Source organism: Ranitomeya variabilis, chromosome 3 (genome assembly GCF_051348905.1).
Source record: "Ranitomeya variabilis isolate aRanVar5 chromosome 3, aRanVar5.hap1, whole genome shotgun sequence".
Lineage (NCBI taxonomy): Eukaryota > Metazoa > Chordata > Amphibia > Anura > Dendrobatidae > Ranitomeya > Ranitomeya variabilis.
The window spans coordinates 5096559-5123592 of NC_135234.1; the positions used below are offsets into that span (position 1 = coordinate 5096559).

The window sequence follows — 27034 nt, forward strand, 5'->3', positions numbered from 1 at the left end:
GAGGGCATGCACAGCTCCTTTAACCTTCCTTCCTCCTCAGACCACTGTCTGGAACTGACTCCTGTCTGGAACTGACTAACTTTCCCTACAGACTACGACTACCAGTTATATCAATATATGGGGAGTGACCTAATAAATAGGAGCAGAAGCTCCCCCTGGTGGCCTGGAGTGTGAATGTGTTGCATGTGTGTGATACCTGGATGCAGTTATCCTTCTTTGCCTCCAAACGTAGCATCACTCTCCTCGAGAGGAAAGCAATACCACTGCGACGACCAGGACCCTGGGGCGCCGCATGTAAATAGTTATTATTAAGGTTGAAGGAAGACTTTAAGGTGTATGGAACGGAGCCGTGTCTGTATGAGGTGTGTGGAGCGGAGCCGAATGTGTACAAGGTGTGCAGAGTGGAGCCGTGTGTGTACGAGCTGTACGGAGCGGAGCCGTGTGTGTACGAGGTGTACGGAGCGGAGCCATGTGTGTACGAGGTGTAAGGAGCAGAGCCGTATGTGTACAAGGTGTATGGAGCGGAGCCACATGTGTACGAGGTGTACGGAGTGGAGCCACGTGTATGAGGTGTAGTGTACGGAGTAGACCCATGTGTGTATGGTGTGTACGGAGCCGTGTCTGTAGGAGTACGGAGCGGAGACGTGTGTGTATGAGGTGTACGGAGCGGAGCCGCGTGTACGAGGTGTACGGAGTAAAGCCGTGTGTGTATGGAGCCGTGTCTGTAGGAGTACGGAGCGGAGCCGTGTGTGTACGAGGTGTACGGAGCGGAGCCATGTGGGTATGAGGTGTACGGAGCGGAGCCACATGTGTAAGAGGTGTACGGAGCGGAGCCGCGTGTGTATGGGGTGTACGGAGCCGTGTACGAGGTGTACGGAGCGGAGCCGTATGTGTACGAGATGTAGGGAGTGGAGCAGTGTATACGAGGTGTACAGAGCGGTGCCGTGTGTGTACGAGGTGTACGGAGCGGAGCCATGTGTACGAGGTGTACGGAGCGGAGCCATGTGTGTACGGGGTGTACGGAGCAGAGCCATGTGTGTACGAGATGTACGGAGCGGAGCCGTGTGTGTACGAGGTGTATGGAGCGGAGCCACATGTGTACGAGGTGTACGGAGTGGAGCCATATGTGTACGGGGAGGAGCCGTGTGTGTACAGGGCGGAGCCATGCATGTATGGAGCAGAACTTTGTTCCACCATGTTTTGGTTTGTTTAATAAGTTTTTTTTTTTAAGACAATGATTGGATCCATCTGATTCTTCCATGTTTTGTTCTCCAATATTTCCTCTCTAGTTTTCCCATCTGTATATTATCATCTTGAGTCTTTTTACTTCTCCCTAATATTATACTCTGCTCCGCACAGAGCGTCTTGCTAAAGACCATGGACTACAAAGCAAAGGAACGGTTTTGGCTCAGACAAGTAAATCCGGTTTTCAATAACAAAGCACCAACAACTGGATTTTAACTTTTTGATAGAACCGAAACCTGGTGGAACAAAGCTTTCCTTCCCAAACAATGAATCCCAAGAGGATCGTGGATACGTGTGAGACCTTCTTCTCTTCTAGTAGTGCTAAATATATTCGCTCACCACTAATTTTTACACTTTTTACCAAAGCTATCTGTGAAGACATGGGGGGTCAGCGAGCACCCCAGGTCTGCTAGTCGAAACCGCATGGATCAAGGACCGTCACACCGAATGCCCGCTCTTCTTATAACGTAGACATAACGCTACACAGACAACGCAGGGTGAGGGTAAAACTGTGGCAATAGTTTATTGAACCACATAACAGGCAGATAACACATAGAACAGTCCCAGCACAGTACCCAAGATGGTGCAAAATTAAAGTCTCACTCACCAGGATAAGATGAGCTCTAACTTCTGATCTTCCAGACTCGCTACCCCACCTGTGACATGCACACAGAGAGGAGGTAACGACAAGCATAGGATGGTGACAGTCCATTGAGGTACAACGCCAGTTAACCCGAGAGTCACAACCTGGCTTCATCTTCCAGGGTCGGTTACTCCACCTTCGGCACGTACACAGAGAGGAGGTAATGATAAACATAAGATGAGAGTCCATTGAGGTACAAGGCCAGTTAACCTGAGATGCACAACCCGGCTTCTCCAAACGTAGCCATGGTTCAGCGTTGGTCAATGGAGCAGATCTGTATTCTTCCAACTGGGGCCAAAAAACCCTTTGTTGCTTCCTGTAGAATGATAGATCCGTGTCCCTCATGATGGGGCCATGATGTAAAATGGCTGCTGTCCTGTCTCTGGTCCTTTTGGATGTATGGATGTCTTGGCAGAATCTCAGGCTGTCTCTCTCTCTCTGTCTCTCAGTCTCTTTATACAGAGGCATGTAAACTATTTTTGACTTAACAAGTGTCCCTCATTCAGTATTTACATAGAAAGGTAAGAATGGAGATTAGATAAAGTAGCTTTACTTGATTATTTAAACTATTTTCATAGATTTCCCTCGTCTGTTTACAATGCCAACAGACTGACAGGCAAGGACATTGCAACTAATTAACATATCACCAAATATTGTTCAGTGGCCATGCATCACTGTTTTGCAAAGATAACAGAAAATAAACTGTAGGATATAATATTAGAGGTAAATATTCATCCTACAAGAAGAGTCAATACTTCAGACAGCAGTTTATGATTCTAGGCCTACACAATTTATGTCTGGTTAATTAAGATACAAGGCTGTGTCTTCACACTATCATTGTCAGAACAGTTCTTTCGGGCTCTCAAGTACTGCCCTATTGGAATGCCTGCTTTCATGGTTGGAGGATGCCAGCTGGTCAGTGTAGGAAGCCATTAGTGGATGTAGCCAATATATCCAATCCTTATGGTCAAGTCAATGACCCTACCCCCTATTTCATGTGTAGAGTACATAACTATATTATTTCTGTTCAAAAGGACAATGAAATTAGAAAACAATTGTGCAACACCATCCCAAAAAATAAATGCATCATCAATGTAATTACCCCAAAATATAATGTGACTGGTGTGAAAGAAAAAATCATTGCTGAAAACAATTCTATTCTCCCACCACCCTAAAAATAAGGTTGGATAGGTTGGTGCACAGGATGTACCCATGGCAGTACCCCTCACCAGATGGTAAAAGGTACCGCCAAAGGTAAAGTAATTGTGTGTAAGAACAAAACCTAACAGTGAAATAAAAAAAAATTAGTTTTTAGTGTGAGATCCTCTAATAGAAGAAACAGCATATGATTAGTTAGGTGGTTGTTGAATTAGGTAGTAGTGGACCTGAATTTTAATTTAGATAATTCTTGTTGTTTAATAACACCCTACCTTCATAGGATACAAAATATTCTTTACAGGGGTTAGCCGTTACTGCTTTATAAAATTAAATTCTGTTATATAATGCTGAGAACCTGAACAGGTCATATGTAAAGCATTTCTGCTGTGAAACAACTGAATGTTGTGTGGAGTATAGAGAGCCCGAGAGGCCACACATATTACAGGCTGATTGTATCAACTGCCTTTTTCAAATTTGTGTAACTTGCTGCGCAATGCCCACTCCCAGCGCAATGCTCCTCTATGTCGCTGTCACTACTGACAGCGGCATCAGGGGGGTTAAATGCCTGTGATTGGTGCTAGCACCGATCGTGGGTGTTGCTGCTGGGTTTCAGCTGTCACACAGAGCTGATACCTGCACCTGATCGTCGCAGTGCTCAGCGTGAGGCCGCGCCGTATATGTACTGCTGTTTGCAGGAACGCAGCTCCCGCAGAGCTGTATATATACGGCACATGTCGGAAAGGGGATAACACACACACAACTCTGCTACATATGCAAATGTACATACACACTGCTCTGCTAGATATGTACACTTACATACACAGAGCTCTACTACATATGCACATTGGCATACACATACTGTACACCTTATATAAATTACTCCATTTTGCAGTTCTTCCAGGTAATGTGATTGATTACATGAACTGACAGGTCATGAGCTTGTCAGGAGGAAGGTTCTTCAGCTGCGCACTCAGGACGGGCAGCCTCTGTGCAGGTCCCGGTACCTTGCTCTCCTGCTGTGCAGCAATCAGATAAGTGTGGGGCTGGAGGAGAGCCGTTCTCTCAGTGATCAGGAAGGACACCGTCTCATTGTTCTCTTCTGTCACAGGACGCTGTCTCCAGTTTATAAAACGCACTCTCTTACTAACACATTTTTATTTGTCCTAAAACTCTGTCTTATAGTGTAAGAAATATGGTAAGTTCTAAAGTAATTTTCCTTTCTCATTCAACTGTCTATGTTTTTGTACAATTTGTCAATAACATATATTGTTTGGTCAACAAAATACGACTTTCTATTAATTTTTAAAATTTTAGGAATAATAACGGCTTCTTTCTGTGTGGGATTTTTGATGTTTAAAGGGTTGTCCACTACTTGGACAACCCCTTCTCATTTCTCATGTTTGTTCCTGTTAAAATAAAAACATTTCTACAAAGCTCCCATGCCGGCGTCATTCCATCGATGTCAGAACTTGCATTCTCGGGGCTCATGTGAGGTTGTTGCATCATGTGAGCCCTGTGTCCAATCAGTGCTAGCGTCCCTATTCCCACCTTTTGACAAATCAAACATTGAGAGGAAGTCAGAGAGCAGCCGGAGCCCTGGCTTCCTGTTGATGTTCAATATGTCCAAACGCAGGGATAGTAAAGCCGGGGCTGATTGGGCACAGGGTTTGTGAGATGGAACAAGCTCACTTGAGCACCGGGAATGCGAGTGTCTACACCACTGGAATGGCGCCGGTACAGAAGGCTAGTATGACTGTTTTTATTTTAAAGAGGCCAGACATGAGGAATGATAAGGGGTTGCTCTAGTAGTGGACAACCCCTTTAAGAAAATACTATTTTCAGTTAAAATTATTTCCCACATTAAGAACATGAAAAAGGCTTCTCACCTGACTGAATTCTTCATCACAAAACATTTTTCACATTCTGAACATGAAAAAGGCTTATTCCCTGTGTGGGTTCTCTGGTACTTAAAAAAATCTGGCTTATGGTTAAAACATTTTCAACATTCTGAACAGGAAAAAAGCTTTTCTCCTCTGTGATTTCTTTGATGTGTAACAAGAGATGATTTATGTAGAAAACATTTCCCACATTCTGAACATGAAAAAGGCTTCTCCCCTGTGTGACTTCTCTGATGTCTGATAAGACTTGATTTCGCTGTAAAAGATTTTCCACATTTTGAACAGGAAAAAGGCTTTTCCACTAGATGAGTTCTCTGGTGCTTAACAAAATCTGATTCATGGCTAAAACATTTCCCACATTCTGAACAGGAAAAAGGTTTTTCCCCTGTGTGAGTTCTCTGGTGCTTAACAAAATCTGATTTATCGTTAAAACATTTTCCACATTCTGAACAGGAAAAAGGTTTCTCCCCTGTGTGAGTTCTCTGGTGTTTAACAAAATCTGATTTATGGTTATAACCTTTTCCACATTCTGAACATGCAAAAAGATTCTCTCCTGTGTGACTTCTCTGATGTGTTACAAGAGTTGATTTATGTCCAAAACATTTTCCACATTCTGAACATGAATAAGGCTTCTCTCCTGTGTGAGTTCTCTGATGGCTCAAAAGACTTGATTTCTCTGTAAAACACTTTCCACATTCTGAACAGGAAAAAGGCTTTTCCCCTGTGTGGGTTCTCTGGTGGTTATAAAGATGAGATTTATGGTTAAAACATTTCCCACATTCTGAACATGAAAAAGGCTTCTCCCCTGTGTGAGTTCTCTGGTGGCTATCAAGAAGATATTTCCAGTTAAAACATTTCCCACATTCTGAACAGGAAAATGGCTTCTCCCCTGTGTGAGTTCTCTGGTGACGAACAAGATTTGATTTCTGGTTAAAACATTTCCCACACTTGGAACAAGAAAATCTATTCTTTGCTGTAAAATTTTTTGGATGTTTAAGAAACGATTTTTCAAGGGTAAAACTATTTCCATATTCTAAACATGAAAATGGCTTATTTGCTTTAGGAGCAGTTCCTTTTTTCATACTTATTTTGTGACTGTGATTTTCCTTATTAGTCGGTAATGAATCAGAACACAGGACCTGTTTTAAAGCATCAGATGACAGATCTTTGCAGTGAAGGGATGATGGTATATCTGGAGTAATGGCATTTACTTCAATTGTATCCTGTGGGATCTTAAGATCATCTGATTTAAAAATTGAAGATGTCGGCTGTCCCTCTGATCTCCTGGTACAGTCATCTGCTAAGAATAAAACCAATTATTATTTTTGAAGAACATATCCTTGAAATTTATATTTTAGAACATTTCTACTTAAACTGCCTGTAAAAATAATGAATAATTCACCAAGAAAATTACAGTTCACAGTGTAATAAAAAAACCTCAGGATGAACCAGTAGAGAGTGGTGTTCAACTGTTCATTCTGCCTCCCTAATATGGAATAAAAAGCCACCAAAAAATGTAATGTAGACAAAAATAATACCAATAAAAACTGTTACTCATTTTACAAAGTACAAGTCCCCACTCAGGTTCATCATCTTTCAGTGGAAAAACAGAGGTTTCCACATTATTAGTGGCTCAAAGACTCTTGAAAAGCAACATGGCTTCCATATATGAATCCAGCAATATCTGCTCTCCCAAAGTCAAATCTCCCCTTTGCTTCTGAGCCTTGAAGTTTGCCCAAACCACATTTAGCATCCATGTATTTGGCATTAGTACAGCAAGAAGAACCCACTTAATTTACGGCGTGTGTGTTTCTTGGAAGACAATATGGGCAATATATGTTGGGAAATAAAATAGTATATTTGCGATTTTCACTCTCCAACATCCAGAAAGTGCCTGTGGAATCAAAATAGTCACTACTACTATAGATTAATTCACTGAGGGTTATAATTTCCAAAATGGATCCACTTTATGGGGCTTTCTACTGCTCTGGTTTTCTGCCATTTTGTCACATTCCTGTGACGTTTGCTTCTGTCACCAGGACCCGCCCTATTCATTCTGCAAGTGGCATTGGTGATGGAGGAGACATCGGAACCAGAAGCTCTTGGTAGTGCAGGCTCTATGTAGCCACTAAGATTAGGGTTCCTGGGACTAGTAGTGCCATCCACTCTGGCAGTATGGGTGTGGGTGCTGTCCAGCTGAAGTAATCTGCTCCCTATGTCAGCCAAACAGAGAGCACCACACTCTTTTCAAGTTAGGTGTATGTTGCTGGAAGCTGCCTTGGCTGATGTAGCCTTGTTCTCCTCTGGTTCAGTCCTCAGTGCTCAGCTCCCAGCTTGTGCATTGTTTTCCTCTTGTGACCCTGCATGTTCTGATTTTGTATTTTCTTTGCCTTTCTGGTTCTGACCCTGCTGTCTGATTATTATTCTTGCCATCTCTCATCACCAAATAGCTAGTAACACCATGGCCCAAGCGTAGGGGTCTCTGTGTAAGTCCAGTTCCATGTACATGGTGTGACACAGTGAGGGGTATAGTGCTGGATGGGAGATATATTCCTTCCAGCAAGTGCCTTTCGCACTGGTAAACAGCAGGAAAGGAGGTCAAGTCCTAGCCTGGACTCTCTCTGCTATTCTGGGGTTTTAGGGCAACGCCTGGATTGCACAGCTGCAGGTCTGAAGACAGCATAAATAAACAGTCAGAACTCCTCAGTGCGTATTAGTGGGTGAGAAAAAGCTGAGAGGTGTTTTATAGCAACATCAGACCTCAAGGGCTGGCTCATCCGAGCCCTAAACTATGTTGTGGAAGTAAGCTGGACTTTTGCTTTATCTGATGTAAGACTGTGTTTTTTGTCTGCTGCCAATGTGAATAAAACACTGAGCTTGAACTGAAAACCTGCTTGTGTATCTTTACTGCATCCCTGCCATTGCCTGTCAGAGTGAACTTCCACAATGGGTTAAAAAATGATGAGCAAGGCAATCCATGGATTCTAGAAAATGGAGTAGATACCGTAGCACCAAACCTGTTTGTGGTGGCCATCTGTTGAACTGCCAGTTGACCATGAACAGTGCCTCCAATTCATTGTGTTTGCAAACTATTCCAGCAAGATCTGCATTCTAATAGCTAAATGGCGCTCCTTCCCTTCTTAACCTGCCATGTTCCCAGACAGTACAACCCTATATAGGGTATAGTCACATTCAACAGAAATCAGAAAAAAAATTGTAAGGTCCATTTGTTTCCTATTAACCTTTGTGAAGAATTCCAAAGTTATCACCGCATAAAGTGACATGTCAGATCTGAAAAATAGGCCCTGATTAGGACCATGAAACTGGCTGCGGGAAGTGGTTAAATCAGAGTATTTTGGCACGAACAACTGTTGTTAAAACTGACTATAGACAATAACAGATCTACTGGAATGATCAAACTCAACAGTATTCATCAGTAAAAAACGAGCAGCTAGCGGAGAAACCTGTCTGGATTAATTTGAGTATGTGGCCAGTAGTAGTAGAAGCCAGAAGCATCACTACCCTCCGCTTTCTCTTACAGGCCCATCATAATATTTATCTTCAAGTGATTTTCTAACTTGTCAGCACATTCTACGTATGCTGTCATTTTACATTGTAGTTTACAGACCTAGGCAGGTAATGGTCAGCGTCTTCTAATCCCAGGGGTTAGGTGGATCATCAAGTTTGTAAGTTCTATATTAAAAGGGCTGCAGGGTGGAGGAGAATGTTGTGGTCTAGAGGTAAAATGGTGATCACATGATTGTGATATGGCCGCACTACACCACCGATAAAGCAGCCACAGCCGGTGATGAGGAGAATCTGTGACTTCTCTGCAGTTAGTGGTCACTACTCACCTGGGTAGCCATATGTAGGAATCTCCTCTTTACACCACTCATCCCCCCTCACATATGTCTCTGTAGTATTAATATGGGTCAGATCTTCACCCTGAAACAAATATTATAAAAGTCACCGACAGATGGAGAAGTCCCATCTATGATCAGCTCTAATCCTGCCATCTCCACCGCTCTCATTACACAAGTATAAAACATATAATACTGGTGGATAAAACAAGACTGAGCACAAGACCTTCACCGGCGTCTACACATCATAGGGGAGATCTCCTGACACCTTCTCTCCATCTACCTGATGATCCTGAGGAGCACTGGGATCTTCTTGCTTACAGTCCTGTGGAAGAAGAGGACGGGGACATCTCTCTGGTGTTGTCCTCTTACTGGATAGATCTGGAGGAAACACATACAGGAGTGAATTCATTCTTTACATACAGATAATTATAGGCCGTGTGTATTTAGTCCTGTCTATTACCTGGAGATGTGAGGGGCTGGGGAACCTCCATTATGACGTCCTTGTACAGATCTCGGTGTCCTTCTAAATACTCCCACTCCTCCATGGAGAAATAGACAGCGACATCCTGACACCTTATAGGAACCTGACACATACAATGATACCGTCATCCCCCGATCCCTTCATAGCGTTACTGTATAATGTCCCAGCATTCCCAGCAGTTTCACCTCTCCAGTCAGCAGCTCAATCATCTTGTAGGTGAGTTCTAGGATCTTCTGGTCATTGATGTCCTCATGGATCAGGGGGTGAGGTGGAGGCCCCGTGATTGGGATCAGGGGTCTTCCCCATCCCTCAGACACAGGGTCCTGACAGCGATCACTAGAGGTCTTCTTCACCACTGTGTAATCCTGGTAATGGAGAGACACATTAATAAATCTCACTACAGACATTTCCAGAGTCCTCACCTCTCCAGTTCTGTCCATCTGTTATTCCCATAGATAAGAATGACGTAATGTGACGTCATCAGAATCTCTCACCTCTCCAGTAAGCCGGAAGAGGATCTCTAGGGTGAGGTGTAATATCCTCTCCGCCATCTTGTCTCTGTCCATGTCCATCACTGATGGGTAAATCAGGAAAATCCTCTTCTGTAGAAGATCTTCACTGAGAGGATCCGATATTGTAGAGACCTGAATGAGAAGATGAGCCGATGTAACATCATAAGAATCCTGTGTAATAATACAATTACTGGAGATAATAAGGAAACATATGAGGAGATTTATTATTTTACAGGATTTAGTTTCCTTCTTTCCATCTACTAATAAATCCTATATATTTAGGCCACAGACAACAAGCAGTTTCCTCCTCGGAGTCGGCAGCTGAATACGTTCCTCATAGACTCATCTTCCATAACGCTAATTCTCGTCTCATTTACCGACCCTGGAATCGGCATTAGTAATACTGCAGGAGATATTCATTACAGGCGACAGGAGAAATAACGACTTCATGATGAGGACGACATCTTCACCTTCTACTACGGCCGTAGGAACATATGTGGCCAGAGTCGGTCACTGACTCCATCACCACCGGCCTCTATATGAAGGTTTCCCGTCTTCCCCGCACTGTAATCTTCTATCACGTTAGATCTCAGCTCTGATTCATACGCACAAGTTTGAGGCTTTTTGAAAAACTTTTTTGTTTCCACAATCAACGTGGACAGAAACGATCTGATCCCAAAGTCTCCATGTACAGGGATTAAGGGTATGTGCACACGTCAGGATTTCTTGCAGAAATTTTTCGACAAAATCCGGACATTTCTGCCAGAAATCCACAATTTTTTTTTGCGTTTTTTTTTTTGCTGAATTTTAGCGGATTTTTTGCGGATTTCCTCCTGACACTCCAAAATCATGGGAAATCCGCAAAAAGAATAAAAAAACGCAAAATTTTCACAAAAAATGCGGAATGCATTCTAAATGATAGGATGCATAATTTAAGCATTTTTTTGTGCAGAATTATTGCATTTTTATCGGGGAATTCCGCAAAAAAACCGCAAAATTTCCTGAAGAAATCCGGACGCGTGCACATACCCTTATGGGGTTTAATTCTGGCCTTAGGCTTTCCTATATTACAAGGAAAACACCAGAAAAAAAACAGATAATAAAATTTTCCAAAAGAAAATTGGCTCCAACAATTCTTGTAAGAAAAATAAAAAAAAAGCAGAAGACACATTATTTTTTAACACGTTAAACATTTATTAAAAATAAATTAATCTTTTTGTGCACCAGAACATAGATGTGCACCGCAGGGACGGCACAGATGAGGCTTCAACAAAAACCCTGGCAGTTTAACCACTTGCTGCTGTGAAAAGCAAACATGACATCTAAGAAGGTGACAGAGTTTGGCTGAATGCCCCCCGCCCCCAAGTACTCGATAGTATGGGGCGGCCCAGTTATTACGGTACTTACATGCCTAATAATGGTGTCTGGGCTGCAATGTATGAAGGTCTATTAGGCCGGGCCAGAGGCAGCGTCCAATAGGTTCCTTTTACCGCCCCCATACACATTAGACTAAAGTTCCATGAAAGCACTGATTTCGGGGGTTTGGGCGACTATATAATGTATTTGGGGCCTCCCGACAGATGATGTCAGGGCACAGAAGGATCTGACATCCTGAATTTCAGAGGATAATCCGTTTGTTCTTCCTGTAGATAATCCTCCACTACAGGAGTCTGGAGGCGACTCTCTCATATAGACCCCAGGAAAGCTGGAATATTTGTGTGTATGGAGGAGTTGGGAGAGATGGCCGTCTGCCAAATGACCGTTCAGCCAACTCTTATCTCATGTGTGTGGGGTCGTTAGTGTTACACTGACAGCAGTGATGATACACGGCACTACAGTAGTACAGGGCATCACCGGAGCCATCAGAGGCTTGTATGTTGTGTGATCGCACTGATCAGAGGGGTTTAACAAAGGGTTAAAATAAGGTTTAAAGTGGCAAAAAAAATCACAGATTTAGCAACAAGAAATATCTGTCACTATAGAGAAAACAGAGTCACTGCACAATGTTAGACTTGTCTATAACAAATTCAGTATACTCTATTATCCTATACACAGTGGAGTAGATAGAAGTCACTATAGCCCCCCAACTTGAAGGCAAAATATATATAGATATATATTTGTCTGAGTCATTTCTCTCGACTGCATGCTGCGGTTGTACTTGGCAGGCCCAGACCAGATGGTATGGAGATGAATTAGGGAGACCAAAGTCCGAATATAAACTTTCCTTTACTTAACAAGAACTTGATGAGAAGTCCCTCTTACCAAACTCTCCCCTCTCCAATCTGTCCTGAATGCTGCAGCCAGAATCATATTCCTCACCAACCATTACACCGATGCCTCTACCTTGTGCCAGTCATTACACTGGTTACCCATCCACTCCAGAATCCAGTACAAAATTACTACCCTCATCCACAAAGCACTCCATGGCTCAGCACCACCCTACTTCTCCTCCCTGGTCTCAATCTACCACCCTACCCATGCCCTCCATTCTGCTAATGACCTGAGGTTAACATCCTCAATAATCAGAACATTCCACTCCCGTCTCCAAGACTTCTCATGTGCTGCGCCGAATCTTTGGAATGCACTTCCCAGGGTAATACGATAAATCCTCAATCCCCACAGTTTTAACCCCTTCAAGACGCAGCCCTTTTTCATTTTTGTTTTTTCGCTCCCCTCCTTCCCAGAGCCATAATTTTTTTTTGTCAATATGGCCATGTGAGGGTTGTTTTTTGCGGGACGAGTTGTACTTTTGAAAGACACCATTGGTTTTACCATGTCTTGTACTATAAAATGGGAAAAAAAATTCAAGTGTGGTGAAATTGCAAAAAAGTGCAATCCCACACTTGTTTTTTGTTAGGCTTTTTTGCTAGGTTCACTAAATGCTAAAACTGATCTGCCATTATGATTCTCCAGGTCATTACGAGTTCATAGACACCAAACATGTCTAGGTTCTTATTTATCTAAGTGGTGAAAAAAATTTGCAAACTTTGCTAAAAAAAAAAATTGCGCCATTTTCCGATACCCGTAGCGTCTCCATTTTTCGGGATCTCGGGTCGGATGAGGGCTTATTTTTTGCGGGCCGAGCTGACGTTTTTAATGATACAGATAAGTTCTTTTGATCGCCCGTTATTGCATTTTAATGCAATGTCTCGGCGACCAAAAAAAGTAATTCTTGCATGTTACATTTTTTTCTCGCTAGGCCGTTTAGCGATCAGATTAATCCTTTTTTTGATAGACCGGGCGATTCTGAACGCGGCGATACCAAATATGTGTGTCATGGGATCCTTCTCCGGTATCACACAATCAACAGAGCCAGCGAAGAGTGAACAATCCCATGACCTTTATTTAGGCAAAAATACGAACGGTCCATATACGATCCACCACACAAAGGATAAAATAGTCCAGAATTTGAATGCAGTTCAGTAAGAAGATAAAAGCCCTGGGAGATGAGTCCAACAATCGAGCAGAGGATAACAGTCCATATACTCCTCTTTCTCTCTGAGGTGCTGTGTTCACATCATGGTTCCACACTGGATCTGATCTGTGTCTCACCTCACTGATATTTTAAGTCCCCCTCCTCATTCACAGGTCAGGAGGGGGAAGGTCTCAGGGGCTCATTGTTTCAACAAGCTAGGTCAACATGTCATTAGCATATTAGCAAACAATACAGTACTGTGGGGGCTGATATCAGATGGCAGCAACAGCCATTCATCAATTAGCAACTAACTCCTTCTACAAGAGAACACCATGAAAATAAGTAAAACATTTTATTGTTTTATTTTGAATGAGGTGAAAGGGGGGTGATTTAAACTGTTATATTTTTTTTTCATTTTTTCATATTTTTTAAAACATTTTTTTTTTACTTTTGCCATGCTTCAATAGTCTCCATGGGAGGCTAGAAGCTGGCACAACTCGATCGGTTCTGCTACATAGCAGTGATCATCAGATCGCTCCTATGCAGCTTAATTACAGGCTTGCTATGAACGCCGACCACAGGGTGGCGCTCACAGTAAGCCGACATCAACAACCATAGAGGTCTCAAGGAGACCTCTGGTTGTTATGCCGACACATCGTTGACCCCCGATCACATGACGGGATCGACGATGCGCGCATTTCCGGCCCGATGGCCGAAAGCGCTAGTTAAATGTCGCTGTCAGCGTTTGACAGCGGCATTTAACTAATTAATAGCGGCGAGTGGATCGTGATTCCACCTGCCGCTATTGCGGGCACATGTCAGCTGTCTAAAACAGCTGACATGTCTCGGCTTTGATGTGGGCTCAGCATCGGAGCCCACATCAAAGGGGGAGACACGACATGCGCCGTACTAGTACGGCGCATGTCGTGAAGGGGTTAAGCGTACCCTAAAAACACATTTGTTCAGACTGGCCTACCGCCTCAATGCATTAACCTAACTATCCCTGTGTGGCCCATTCAAAAACCTTAAACCATAATCAGGTTCCTCGCATCGTGTTCTCATACACTTTATGCAGTTAATAGCCTCTGTGTCTGTACTGCTACATGCTTAGGCAGTTAACTGGTTCATGCAGCTTTACATGAACACCCGAGCCTTACACTATGGCTGGTCCAAACAACGAAAGCAATTGTTACCATCCACCGCTCGTGTCTCCCCCTTTTTCCTATAGATTGTACCTTGCGAGCAGCCGGACCCTCATTCCTCTTAGTATCTATTTTGATCTGTGTTTATTGTTATGCTGTAATGTCTATTGTCTGTACAAGTCCCCTCTATAATGTAAAGCGCTGTATAAATAAAATTATTATTATTATACATCTGATAGCAGGCACAACACTTTATGAATACTTCTTCTGCATTATGCAGGGTCAGGGACTTTCGGATACATGTGGCGGTATGCGGCGCCCCAGGGTCCTGGTCGTCGTAGTGGTATTGCTTTCCTCTTGGGGAGAGTGATGTTACGTTTGGAGGCAAAGAAGGATAACTGCATCCAGGTATCACAAACATGCAACACATTTCACACTCCAGGCCACCAGGGGGAGCTCTTGCTCCTATTTATTAGGTCACTCCCCACATAGGTAAAACTGGTCGCCTGTAGGGAAAGTTAGTCAGTTGCGGGCTGAGCTCAGCTCAGTTAGTTGGTCCCTGAGAGGGGTGGGATCCTGTCAGTGAATGAAGGAGAAAGGACACGGAGCTGTGCATGTCCTCAGAGCTGCCGCCCCCAGAAAGAGACATTGAAGGCAGAACTGTATCGCAGCGAGAGTGAAGGGAGTCACAGCAAAGGAGAGGATACCAGAAGGGGACCAGCCCTGCACAGGCTGCCTCCTTCTGAGGTGCAGAAGCCCGGTAGCCGGAACACCGAGGGAGTAAGGACCTGTATGCTTTGTTCCAGAGACCGGCAGGACAGCTAATTGCAAGTTACCTGTCCGTCCCTACACCCAGGAGGCACGGTGGGAACCTTTGGAGGCTGGGCCATGCTAGAGTCCCTATAAACAGCCTCAAGCCACCAGTCATATGGGTATTGTCCTATCCTATACGGGGGACAGAGAGAGAGACATTACATCTGTGAGACCCTTATGTGAAGCCTTAGGCAGTAAGGAACTACAACACTGCAGCGCAAGGGAAGGTACTGATTTCCACCTGGACAAGGGAACTCTGGACTTGCCTCCAAACTGGCCAGACTCTGCCTGCCCTGTGATCTGGTGCCGAGGACTGTGGATGCTGAAGTCTTCAGTAAAGGTAAAGAGACTGCAACCTTGTGTCCTCGTTCTTCTCTGCACCATTCATCATTCACCATCTATACACTAGGACGCCCTCGGGATATACTTCACCTGTGGGAAGGTATACCATCTAGCTGCCATAACATCACCCCAGCGAACGCCTTAAAGCAGCGTCGGTCATCCTGACCGAATACCACAGGTGGCGTCACAAACACTCCCCTTAAAGACCTTTCCCTTTTACACGGACGTCCCAGGGCCAAAGACCGGGTCAGCCACCGTGACATCCCCCTGAACTGCAGGACCCGGTACCGAGTACCCCACGGCCCCATGGGGGCGCTCCAGGTACATAACTTTTGTTACAAAACACAACAGTCCAGCACACCTGAGCTAATGACCTCGCCCCGCTCTTTGTCTCTGCTATGCTCCCTGCCTGGAATCCAAATTGCCACTGCTATTATACAGCTGTGGCAAAAATGAAGAGACCACCACATCATATCCCTGTCATGGCCGCCCAAGCTCCAGACCTGAACCCCACTGAAAACCTCTGGAATGTAATTAGGAGGAAGATGGAGAGTCACAAGCCATCACACACAGAAGAACTGCTGACATTATTGTACCAGGAGTGGCATAAGGTCACCCAGGAGCCGTGTGAAAGACTGGTGGAAAGCTGCCAAGATGCGTGAAAGCTGGGATTAACAATCATGGTTATTCCACACAAGATTGATTTCTGAACTCTTCCTGAGGTAAAACATTAGTATTGTTGTTTCTAAATGATTATGGGCTTGTTTTTTTACATTGAGATCTGCAAGAAATGCATTTTTTTGTTATTTTGACCATTTCTCATTTTCAGAAAAAAAAAAAAAATGTATTGCTTGGAAATTCGCAGACATGTTGTCTGTAGTTTATAGAATAAAAGAACAATTTACATTTTACTCAAAAATATAAAGAGAAAAATCAGAGAAACTGAACATTTTGCAGGGGTCTCTTCATCTTTGCCAGAGCTGTGTCTTTACTTACCTTCAGAACGTACTATCTGATGTCTCCCTCCTGGCACACAACACCATATCCATTCAGGGGGACTGCAATCAGATAGACCAAAGGTCTGTACTTCTCACTTTCTATCTGACTCATCACCAAGACATTGTTCTCCTGTGTGCCCATGTAGCTCAGTATGAGGCCCCCACACTGTATGATGGCCCCCACAGCACCTCACACAGTATTATGGCCACCACAACCTGCTACATAAAATAAGGACCCCCACTCAGTATGGAGGTGTTTACAGTCCACCACAACCCCTTACTCAGTATAATGGCCCCTACCAGCCACACATTCAGCTCTTCTCTTAATATGATGCCCCCACAATTCCTGATATTTAAAAAAAAACAAAAACACACACACTACTCACCCAACCCTGTTCCCGAGGTGCGCTGCTCTGGTCTGTGCGGTGTGAGTCTTGAGGCTCCATACTACAGGTGTGATGTAGGGACGTCATTGTGCCTGCAGTCCACGGAGTCTCAGACTCACAGGCGAAGGCTGAATGGTGGATCAGGAGCTTTCGTCTCCCTGATTCACTAATCTATTCAGCGGTATCATGGGAGTGTGGAGATCACTGGAATTGTGATGATGGGAAGGAGAGGGTGACCAATACCACACCCCACCGAGCCCTCTCACTTCATTGGCACAATAGTGACTGAGCGGGCTACCGTTATGGATGATACACTCCGGCCTATCCAACTATCGTATGGTAAATATCTAATAGATCCTGGGTTCATTAGTATCTGCACCAAGAATGAGGCTAAGTTTGTATTTATTAATTAGCTGTGAGGTTGTCGGTGGGGTGGATGGTACCATTTTGCACATGTAGGGGTCAACTGTACTGGAAGCATTAGAAAGTGGGGGGAATGCAGTACTGTGGGACAATTATACTGTGTGTGAGTGGGATGCCAGTCTTGTGGAAACATTATCCTGTGTGTGGGAAGCCGCTATTGTGGGAACATTATACTATGTAGGGGGTTGGCAGTACCGTGGAAACATTATATTGTGTGTGGTGGGATGGTGGTACTATGGAAATATTATACTGTGTGGAGGGAGTGTCGGTATTGTGAGAAGATCAGCGTGTGTGTGTGTGGGGGGCATCAAATGTACGGCATAAGGTGTGTAAAAAGGTATCTCATAAGAAGAAAGAATCCTCGGGGCTGTGCGGCATTTGTACCAAAAGTCTACCGTCTACCATCTACCATCCAGACAGGACCATGCGAAATCAATGGGAAGAGGGAGAGTTTCAGGAAGGAAGAGTCTAGATGGTACACCTGGTCAGGTGGCCTTGAAGACACAGGTTCCTGTTATTAGAGAGGCCATAGCCCCAAAGCCAGAACAGATTTGGCACCAAGCAAAAGAACGGGGTGCCGGGGAAGAATCTGAGGTACGTGGCTATGGTGAAGTGTCCGAGGCAAAAGGTTGTGGTGGCAGAACCCAAGCAGCACCAGACAAGTCCCAGAGTCCACCAATAGAGAGACAAATTGGAGGAGTAGTTTCCAATATACATTTATTTAATAGTTAAAAATAACCGCAATACAGAAGTTCATTAAATCAATATTATACACAGAAGAGTACAACTCAGATGGAATAAACCATCTGTGGATAAATGTCAGCAGAAACAGAGAATAACGGGAGCAGAACCTCAGATCTGCCAGACCTGGGTGCAGCGTTCAATAGGTTATATCTTGAACCGGTTATAAAATATCAATACCTCAGATACATGTGATAAACTAGATAATGAGGTAGTCTATAGTATAATGTGCCATGAATACTGCACCTATATTGCACCAGCCCTAAAGCCTAAAAGGCCCACTGGGCCTTCAGTCTAACCTTATCACCAATGTGGACAAAAGGGCGATAGTGCATGTGAAATACCTGTGGTCATGTTGGTCCGAGAATCTGCCCCGCACTGTTACACCTCGACGCGCGTTTCTCCACGCCTGTGGCTTCGTCAGGAGCCACAGGCGTGGAGAAACGCGCGTCGAGGTGTAACAGTGCGGGGCAGATTCTCGGACCAACATGACCACAGGTATTTCACATGCACTATCGCCCTTTTGTCCACATTGGTGATAAGGTTAGACTGAAGGCCCAGTGGGCCTTTTAGGCTTTAGGGCTGGTGCAATATAGGTGCAGTATTCATGGCACATTATACTATAGACTACCTCATTATCTAGTTTATCACATGTATCTGAGGTATTGATATTTTATAACCGGTTCAAGATATAACCTATTGAACGCTGCACCCAGGTCTGGCAGATCTGAGGTTCTGCTCCCGTTATTCTCTGTTTCTGCTGACATTTATCCACAGATGGTTTATTCCATCTGAGTTGTACTCTTCTGTGTATAATATTGATTTAATGAACTTCTGTATTGCGGTTATTTTTAACTATTAAATAAATGTATATTGGAAACTACTCCTCCAATTTGTCTCTCTATTGGTGTATATTATGATGTGGAGGCATTTTAGTTCCTCCCCTTATTTTGGTTTTTGAAATTGGTATATGAGGCGCTCTCTTTTGGAATATAAGTCCCAGAGTCCAGACTACACCACCCAAGGCCCAAGATCCAGAACTGCACTGGCCAAGACCCAGAGTCCAGACTAGGCCAGGCAAGAGCAGGGTCCCAGCTCTTACTACTTCTGGTACAAGAGACATCTGCGGTTGGTCAACAACCGATGATCTGTGAGGAGATTCCGCTCAGTAGTGTACGCCTGCAGTGAAGAGCGGGAGGCGCAAGTGAGCCGGGCCATTGCTTCCAGCACTGAAGTCAGTACAGGTGTTGGTCCAGGTACAACAGACAAGGCAAAAGCCGATTGAAGTGAAGGCGGCCCAGTAAGCCTTGGACTTTGTTAGGAGGACTTGTGGCCTAATGGGAAGATGTGGAGACCCCGCTATGACCTGGGTTCACAGAGGAGACAGTGTTGTCGACTATAAATGTCCGGAAAGTCACCCTTGTCAGTAGCTAAAGTACCATATGGTTAGAGGCTGCTATTACAGAAGGAGTGAGCCGGAGAATTCACTGCATATCTGATACTGCATAGTTCACCTCGTAATCATTCTGCATTGCATTACACACTGTTGCCATAGCAATCATAATTCCCATTATCAGGGAAATAAATAATTATACTGGTTACTTCTAGTTTGTCTGTGTGTTGTATCCGGTCACCTGCTTACAGGGGCATAATGGGGGCATTATACTGTGTGTGGGGCATCATATATACTGCATAAGGGGCATAATGGGGGCATTATACTGTGTGTGGGGCATCATATATACTGCATAAGGGGCATAATGGGGCATTACACTGTGTGGGGGCATCATACACACGGTATAAGGGGCATAATGGGGGCATTACACTGTGTGGGGGCATCATACACACGGTATAAGGGGCATAATGGGGCATTACACTGTGTGGGGGCATCATACACACGGTATAAGGGGCATAATGGGGGAATTACACTGTGCGGGGGCATCATATATACTGCATAAGGGGCATAATCTACCTGTCTCCCCGCTATTCCCCAGCGTCTCCCCTATGCCAAGCCCTTCACTGGCTTCCTATCGCCCAGAGACTCCAGTTCAAAACCCTCTCAATGACCTACAAAGCCTTCCACAACCTGTCTCCTCCATACATCTGTGACATGGTCTCCCGATACTTACCCACACGCAACCTCCGATCCTCTCAAGATCTCCTTCTCTACTTCCCTCAACCGTATCCAAGATTTCTCCCGTGCTTCCCCCCTACTCTGGAACTCTCTACCCCAACACATCAGACTCTCGCCTACCATAGAAACCTTCAAAAAGAACCTGAAGACTCACCTCTTCCGACAAGCCTACAACCTGCAGTGATCCTCAACCTGCTGAGCCACCGCACAACCAGCTCTACCCTCTCCTAGTGTATCCTCACCCATCCCCTGCAGACTGTGAGCCCTCGCGGGCAGGGTCCTCCCTCCTTATGTACCTATGTGCCTTGTTTTTGCTCATATTTAATGTATTTGTCTATATTTGCCCCGTACTTCACATGTAAAGCGCCATGGAATAAATGGCGCTATATAAATGTATAATAATAATAATAATAATAATAATGGGGGCATTACTGTGTGGGGGCATAATATATACTGCATAAGGGGCATAATGAGGCATTACACTGTGTGGGGGCAGAACCCTGCTTATAGGGGCATAATGGGGGCATTATTAATGGGGGCCCTGTACTAGGAGAACACTCCGCTCCCTCACTTCCTGTCCTCCATAGTTGGCTCGTATGTATCTATTACAGGAAACAGAACAACAACGTTATGGTTCTTATAAAGAGTCTCCTCCGTGCAGAAGGGGTTAATGTCCCCGGCTGCGCTCAGTACTGGGGAATCTCCACATACCTCCACCTGCAGAGCCGCACTCCACAGATATGGCTGCTCTGTGCGCACAGGACCTGTGATGAGGTCACAGGGGGAGGAGTCAGGGGTCACGTGATCCGCAGTGAAGACGCTACATGGAGACTTCTCCTCAGTCAGTGACATTCCCGCCATTATTCGCCCTCACTACTGGCACAATCACCTCGCGCCGCCTTTTCTACACAATGTTCTGTGTGGAATGTAACGTGTGATTTCTCTGGAGACAAATAGACCCCACACATGAGGGGATTATCACCGGTTACCGGACGTCTAGTATATGGCGGCATATGCTTGTGCTATCGCCTCCACACCGGGGGCTAAAAGGCCGAGATCTCGCTTATTTACCCCCTTCCAGTGTCCGGCTAAGGGTCATATACGGCCATGCTCCTCTCCAGTCGCTGTGGGGTTTGGTAATAGGATGGAGGGCGGCGTCCATGCTTGGACCTCAGAGAGAGTAATAAAATCACAGCTCACCTTCCCTGTCCTTCACCCCTTACACCTGACCTGTTTAGCCAATTACCTGGAGATAAATGGTTTTACAGACGTAACGTGAGAGGGGCATATAACCTTATACGTATCGCCATGGTGACGGATGGAAGACCGCACACAATACACCTGAGGGGCAGATTGAACATTTGATGCTGCCATTCGGGGTAACCAAAGCTCCGACAGTCTCTGAAAATGTCATTAATTATATTTATTCTCACTGGTGGGTGGATTTGTGGTAATTTACCTGGATGATATATTGGGTTCTTCACGTACTCTGGAGGAGCATGGTGAGCATGTCAGACAGCTGGAGAGGGAAAAACATCAGATCGCAATCCCTCTGACATGTCGAAGACCTCCATTGTTGATAAATGTCCAAGCACCAAGAAAGAGAAAAAGGAAAATTCACTAAAAGTGGCGTCTTCTGAATAAAGTCATTACACGCGATCTGACAAATTGCCTATGCTGTCACACGACCCGCCATGGTCTCCCTGAATTCACCCTTATGTCACGTTCCACCAGTTCTGTTATAGACGTGATTACTTTATATGTGGGAAGGACGACCCAACCCCCCACAAAAGGCTGAACTCGCACCGTCCCAAGATCCAATGGGCTTTCACGCCACTGCACCATCAAACACAACAAAGATGACAAACAGCGGAAATATTCCCCACAGAGGAGATTCCCCCACAGGCTCACAATCGCACTGGACAACTACATCGGAAAGAAATCTTGTGGATTTATAAACTAAACACCTTACTGCAAATGGACTCCGGGAAATCACAGATGTATTTGTGTGACCTCCTTTCTGACTTCATAAATTGTATTATTTGTTATAACATTTTATTGTCATATTCATCATTAGTGTTGAGCATTCCGATACTGCAAGTATCGGGTATCGGCCGATACTTGCTGTATCGGAATTTCCGATACCGAGATCCGATATTTTTGTGATATCGGGTATCGGTATCGAAACAACATTAATGTAAAAATGTGTAAAAGAAAGAATTAAAATAAAAAATATCGCTATACTCACCTGTCCGACGCAGCCGGGACCTCAGCGAGGGAACCGGCAGCGTTGTTTGTTTAAATTTCGCGCTTTTACTTGGTTACGTGAAGTCCCGGCTTGTGATTGGTCAGGGCGGCCATGTTGCCGGGACGCGGACCAATCACAGCAAGCCGTGACGAAATTACGTCACGGCTTGCTGTGATTGGTCCGCGTCCCGGCAACATGGCCGCCATTAACCAATCACAAGCCGTGACGTCACGGGAGGCTGGACATGCGCGTATTTTGAAAAGCGCGCGTGTCCAGCCTCCAGTGACGTCCCGGCAACATGGCCGCCATTAACCAATCACAAGCCGGGACGTCACGGGAGGCTGGACATGCGCGTATTTTGAAAAGCGCGCGTGTCCAGCCTCCAGTGACGTCCCGGCAACATGGCCGCCATTAACCAATCACAAGCCGGGACGTCACGGGAGGCTGGACATGCGCGTATTTTGAAAAGCGCGCGTGTCCAGCCTCCAGTGACGTCCCGGCAACATGGCCGCCATTAACCAATCACAAGCCGGGACGTCACGGGAGGCTGGACATGCGCGTATTTTGAAAAGCGCGCGTGTCCAGCCTCCAGTGACGTCCCGGCAACATGGCCGCCATTAACCAATCACAAGCCGGGACGTCACGGGAGGCTGGACATGCGCGTATTTTGAAAAGCGCGCGTGTCCAGCCTCCAGTGACGTCCCGGCAACATGGCCGCCATTAACCAATCACAAGCCGGGACGTCACGGGAGGCTGGACATGCGCGTATTTTGAAAAGCGCGCGTGTCCAGCCTCCAGTGACGTCCCGGCAACATGGCCGCCATTAACCAATCACAAGCCGGGACGTCACGGGAGGCTGGACATGCGCGTTTTTTGAAAAGCGCGCGTGTCCAGCCTCCAGTGACGTCCCGGCAACATGGCCGCCATTAACCAATCACAAGCCGGGACGTCACGGGAGGCTGGACATGCGCGTATTTTGAAAAGCGCGCGTGTCCAGCCTCCCGTGACGTCACGGCTTGTGATTGGTTAATGGCGGCCATGTTGCCGGGACGCGGACCAATCACAGCAAGCCGTGACGTAATTTCGTCACGGCTTGCTGTGATTGGTCCGCGTCCCGGCAACATGGCGCCGTGACCAATCATAAGCCGGGACGTCACTGGAGGCTGGACACGCGCGCTTTTCAAAATACGCGCATGTCCAGCCTCCCGTGACGTCACGGCTTGTGATTGGTTAATGGCGGCCATGTTGCCGGGACGCGGACCAATCACAGCAAGCCGTGACGTAATTTCGTCACGGCTTGCTGTGATTGGTCCGCGTCCCGGCAACATGGCCGCCCTGACCAATCACAAGCCGGGACCTCACGTAACCAAGTAAAAGCGCGAATTTTAAACAAACAACGCTGCCGGTTCCCTCGCTGAGGTCCCGGCTGCGTCGGACAGGTGAGTATAGCAATATTTTTTATTTTAATTCTTTCTTTTACACATTAATATGGTTCCCAGGGCCTGAAGGAGAGTTTCCTCTCCTTCAGACCCTGGGAACCATCAGGGATATCGTCCGATACTTGAGTCCCATTGACTTGTATTGGTATCGGGTATCGGTATCGGATTGGATCCGATACTTTGCCGGTATCGGCCGATACTTTCCGATACCGATACTTTCAAGTATCGGACGGTATCGCTCAACACTATTCATCATACATTTTATTGGTCTGTTTATTGGGGATCTTAATTATTTTAATATTTTTAACATACTTCTAATACTTCCATAAATGTCATTGTCATATTTTTTATCACCCTTATTTATAATAGTTTTCATACATTTCTACTATAATAACACATACTTTATATCAAATCGGGAAATTATTCTTGTCATATCCTGATATATACTATATTATATACTACACACCTGCCACCAATTCCTGTGTGTGTAGTTCATTCCCCAGTATTTTTCGTTGTCTCGGGCATCCAGAGTGCTCCTCCAGTGGATCCTCCGTTCTGTAGCCTGAGTGATCAGCCGACGCTCTTTGTATCGCACTATTCACCTCATCAACACCTCCTCATTTTCCCTTACTCCCATTCACTACACGTTCTATCAGCTTCCACCGTAGTAGCTTGACACCGATACATGCTCACTAGGTTTATGTCTCCTGTTACCAGAACCTCCACGACCAGGAACCAACACGAACTCTTCGAATACACCTGTGGCACCCCAGGAGTTCGGGTACCACAATGGTACTGCCTTCCTCTCGGGGAGGGTATTGCCATGCTTGGAGACAGGAGGGATCCCTTTGGCAGGTAATCTTACATTCAACTCATTCTGACTCCAGGTCAGAAGGGGGAGCTCTAAACCTGGTTTAAGGGGAACTTCCCTAGATACATCCTAGTCTGGAGGAGGATTTAGTTGATAGCAGACAGTGGAAGGGCACAGAAGGACCTGAGAGCTAGAGGAGGGCTGAGACTGGGCCCCTCTAAGCTGAGCGCAGAAATTGGGCACCGGGAGCCCGAGGCTGTGTGGAACTGCAAGTCCCTCAGCAGAACCGGAGGGCAGGAAGCTAAAAGTGACTTGCCCACATAATACCTGAGGTACAGCAGCATCCAGAGCATGGAGTCACTGTGTATAAAGACCCCAAGAGATGGCTCAAGTTGCCTACCATGCAGGGACTGTCCCAGGACAGAGAGTAACCGAGGACCTTGTCAGGACACTACAGGCAGCAAGGGACTAGTAATCAGCGCAAAGTGGAAGGCTCCCAAACTGACCTGGCAAAGGGATTTCCTCTTGTCTTCAGGATGCCTGGACTCCATCGACACCTGTTGCCGTTACCCTGGACTGAGGCTGACTACAACTTCAGTAAACCAGGTAAATATTGCAACCCTGTGTCCTCCATTTATTTACCGGTACCCACCATCCTTGCCAAACACACCAGGAGCCCTGGAGATCTTGCTTCACCTGTGGGAAGTGTCACCATCTTTGCTGCAGTAACATTGCCCCAGAAGACCCCTTTAAACAGCGTCGGTCCCCTCTGACCGAGAACCACAGGTGGCGTCACGAACACAAACTTTATTACAACTCCCTTAAAAGACCTTTCCCTTTTACTTGGGTGCCCAGGGCCACGGACCAGGTCGCTGCCACCGTGACCACCCGTTTAATTGTGACCGGAACAGGTACCGAGTACCCCAGGCAATGGCGGGTGACTCACATACCCTTCACATATAAAATTCAATCACATTCTTGTTTTGTCACACTTCCATTTCCTACTATGTAGCTCCCCAGGCTAACACTCATTCTTATTACTTATCTCCATTGGGTTAAGTATTCATCTCCTGGTTCAAATCCTATTTCTTCAGTCCGATGCAGATCCATCAAGTTCACCAGTGGTGCCCAGCTTTACACCACTACACCTGTGACTTCAGAAACTTACTGAACACCAGTTCACATCCCATATAAGAAACTACTGACACAACTAAATAAAACCATTTATAAATATTTATTTAATGACGAACTTTTTCATTCATTTCACATACCGTATTTTTTGGACTATAAGACGCACTTTTTCTCCAAAAAATTTACTTTACTTTAATCTAAAGGATCGAAAGCTTTCACCCGATATTCGTAAGATATTCTCTCATCTTACAAAATCAGGGTCAGACTTGCGCTTTTGAACTTTTTAATTAGGTCATAGAAGGGGAGTGCAAGGGGTTTGTCCACATTATGGAGCATATGTTTATGACCCGGTTAATTTCCCCGGTCACCTGGTAGTATAGTATAATGGGGGTTATTTAACCCCTTAAGCCCCGAGGGTGGTTTGCACGTTAATGACCGGGCCAATTTTTACAATTCTGACCACTGTCCCTTTATGAGGCTATAACTCTGGAACGCTTTGACGGATCTTGGCGATTCTGACATTGTTTTCTCGTGACATATTGTACTTCATGTTAGTGGTAAAATTTATTTGATATAACTTGCGTTTATTTGTGAAAAAAATGGAAATTTGGTGAAAATTTTGAAAATTTTGCAATTTTCCAACTTTTAATTTTTATGCCCTTAAATCACAGACATGTGTCACGCAAAATACTTAATAAGTAACATTTCCCACATGTCTACTTTACATCAGCACAATTTTGGAACCAAAATTTTTTTTTGTGACGGAGTTATAAGGGTTAAAAGTTGACCAGCAATTTCTCATTTTTACAACACCATTTTTTTTTAGGGACCACATCTCATTTGAAGTCATTTTGAGGGGTCTATATGATAGAAAATACCCAAGTGTGACACCATTCTAAAAACTGCACCCCTCAAGGTGCTCAAAACCACATTCAAGAAGTTTATTAACCCTTCAGGTGTTTCACAGGAATTTTTGGAATGTTTAAATAAAAATGAACATTTAACTTTTTTTCACACAAAATTTATTTCAGCTCCAATTTGTTTTATTTTACCAAGGGTAGCAGGAGAAAATGGACCCCCAAAGTTGTTGTACAATTTGTCCTGAGTACGCTGATACCCCATATGTGGGGGTAAACCACTGTTTGGGCGCATGGCAGAGCTCGGAAGGAAAGGAGCGCCATTTGACTTTTCAATGCAAAATTGACTGGAATTGA

At 45.1% G+C, this 27034-nt stretch overlaps 2 protein-coding genes across 2 annotated transcripts in view; one reads left to right on the plus strand and one right to left on the minus strand.

Annotated features, from left to right (window-relative positions):
- The window catches only part of LOC143814893 (uncharacterized), a 748367-nt gene that overhangs the window by 372945 nt on the left and 348388 nt on the right, over positions 1-27034 (minus strand). The window contains exons 18-19 of the mRNA XM_077293561.1: positions 9088-9185; positions 8799-8889 (exon numbers count right to left, since the gene is read on the minus strand). Coding sequence (XP_077149676.1) covers positions 8799-8889; positions 9088-9185 — 189 coding nt within the window. The remainder of the gene's footprint in view (positions 1-8798; positions 8890-9087; positions 9186-27034) is intronic.
- The window catches only part of LOC143814894 (uncharacterized), a 179068-nt gene that overhangs the window by 35941 nt on the left and 116093 nt on the right, over positions 1-27034 (plus strand). The gene's annotated exons all lie outside the window — the stretch shown is intronic.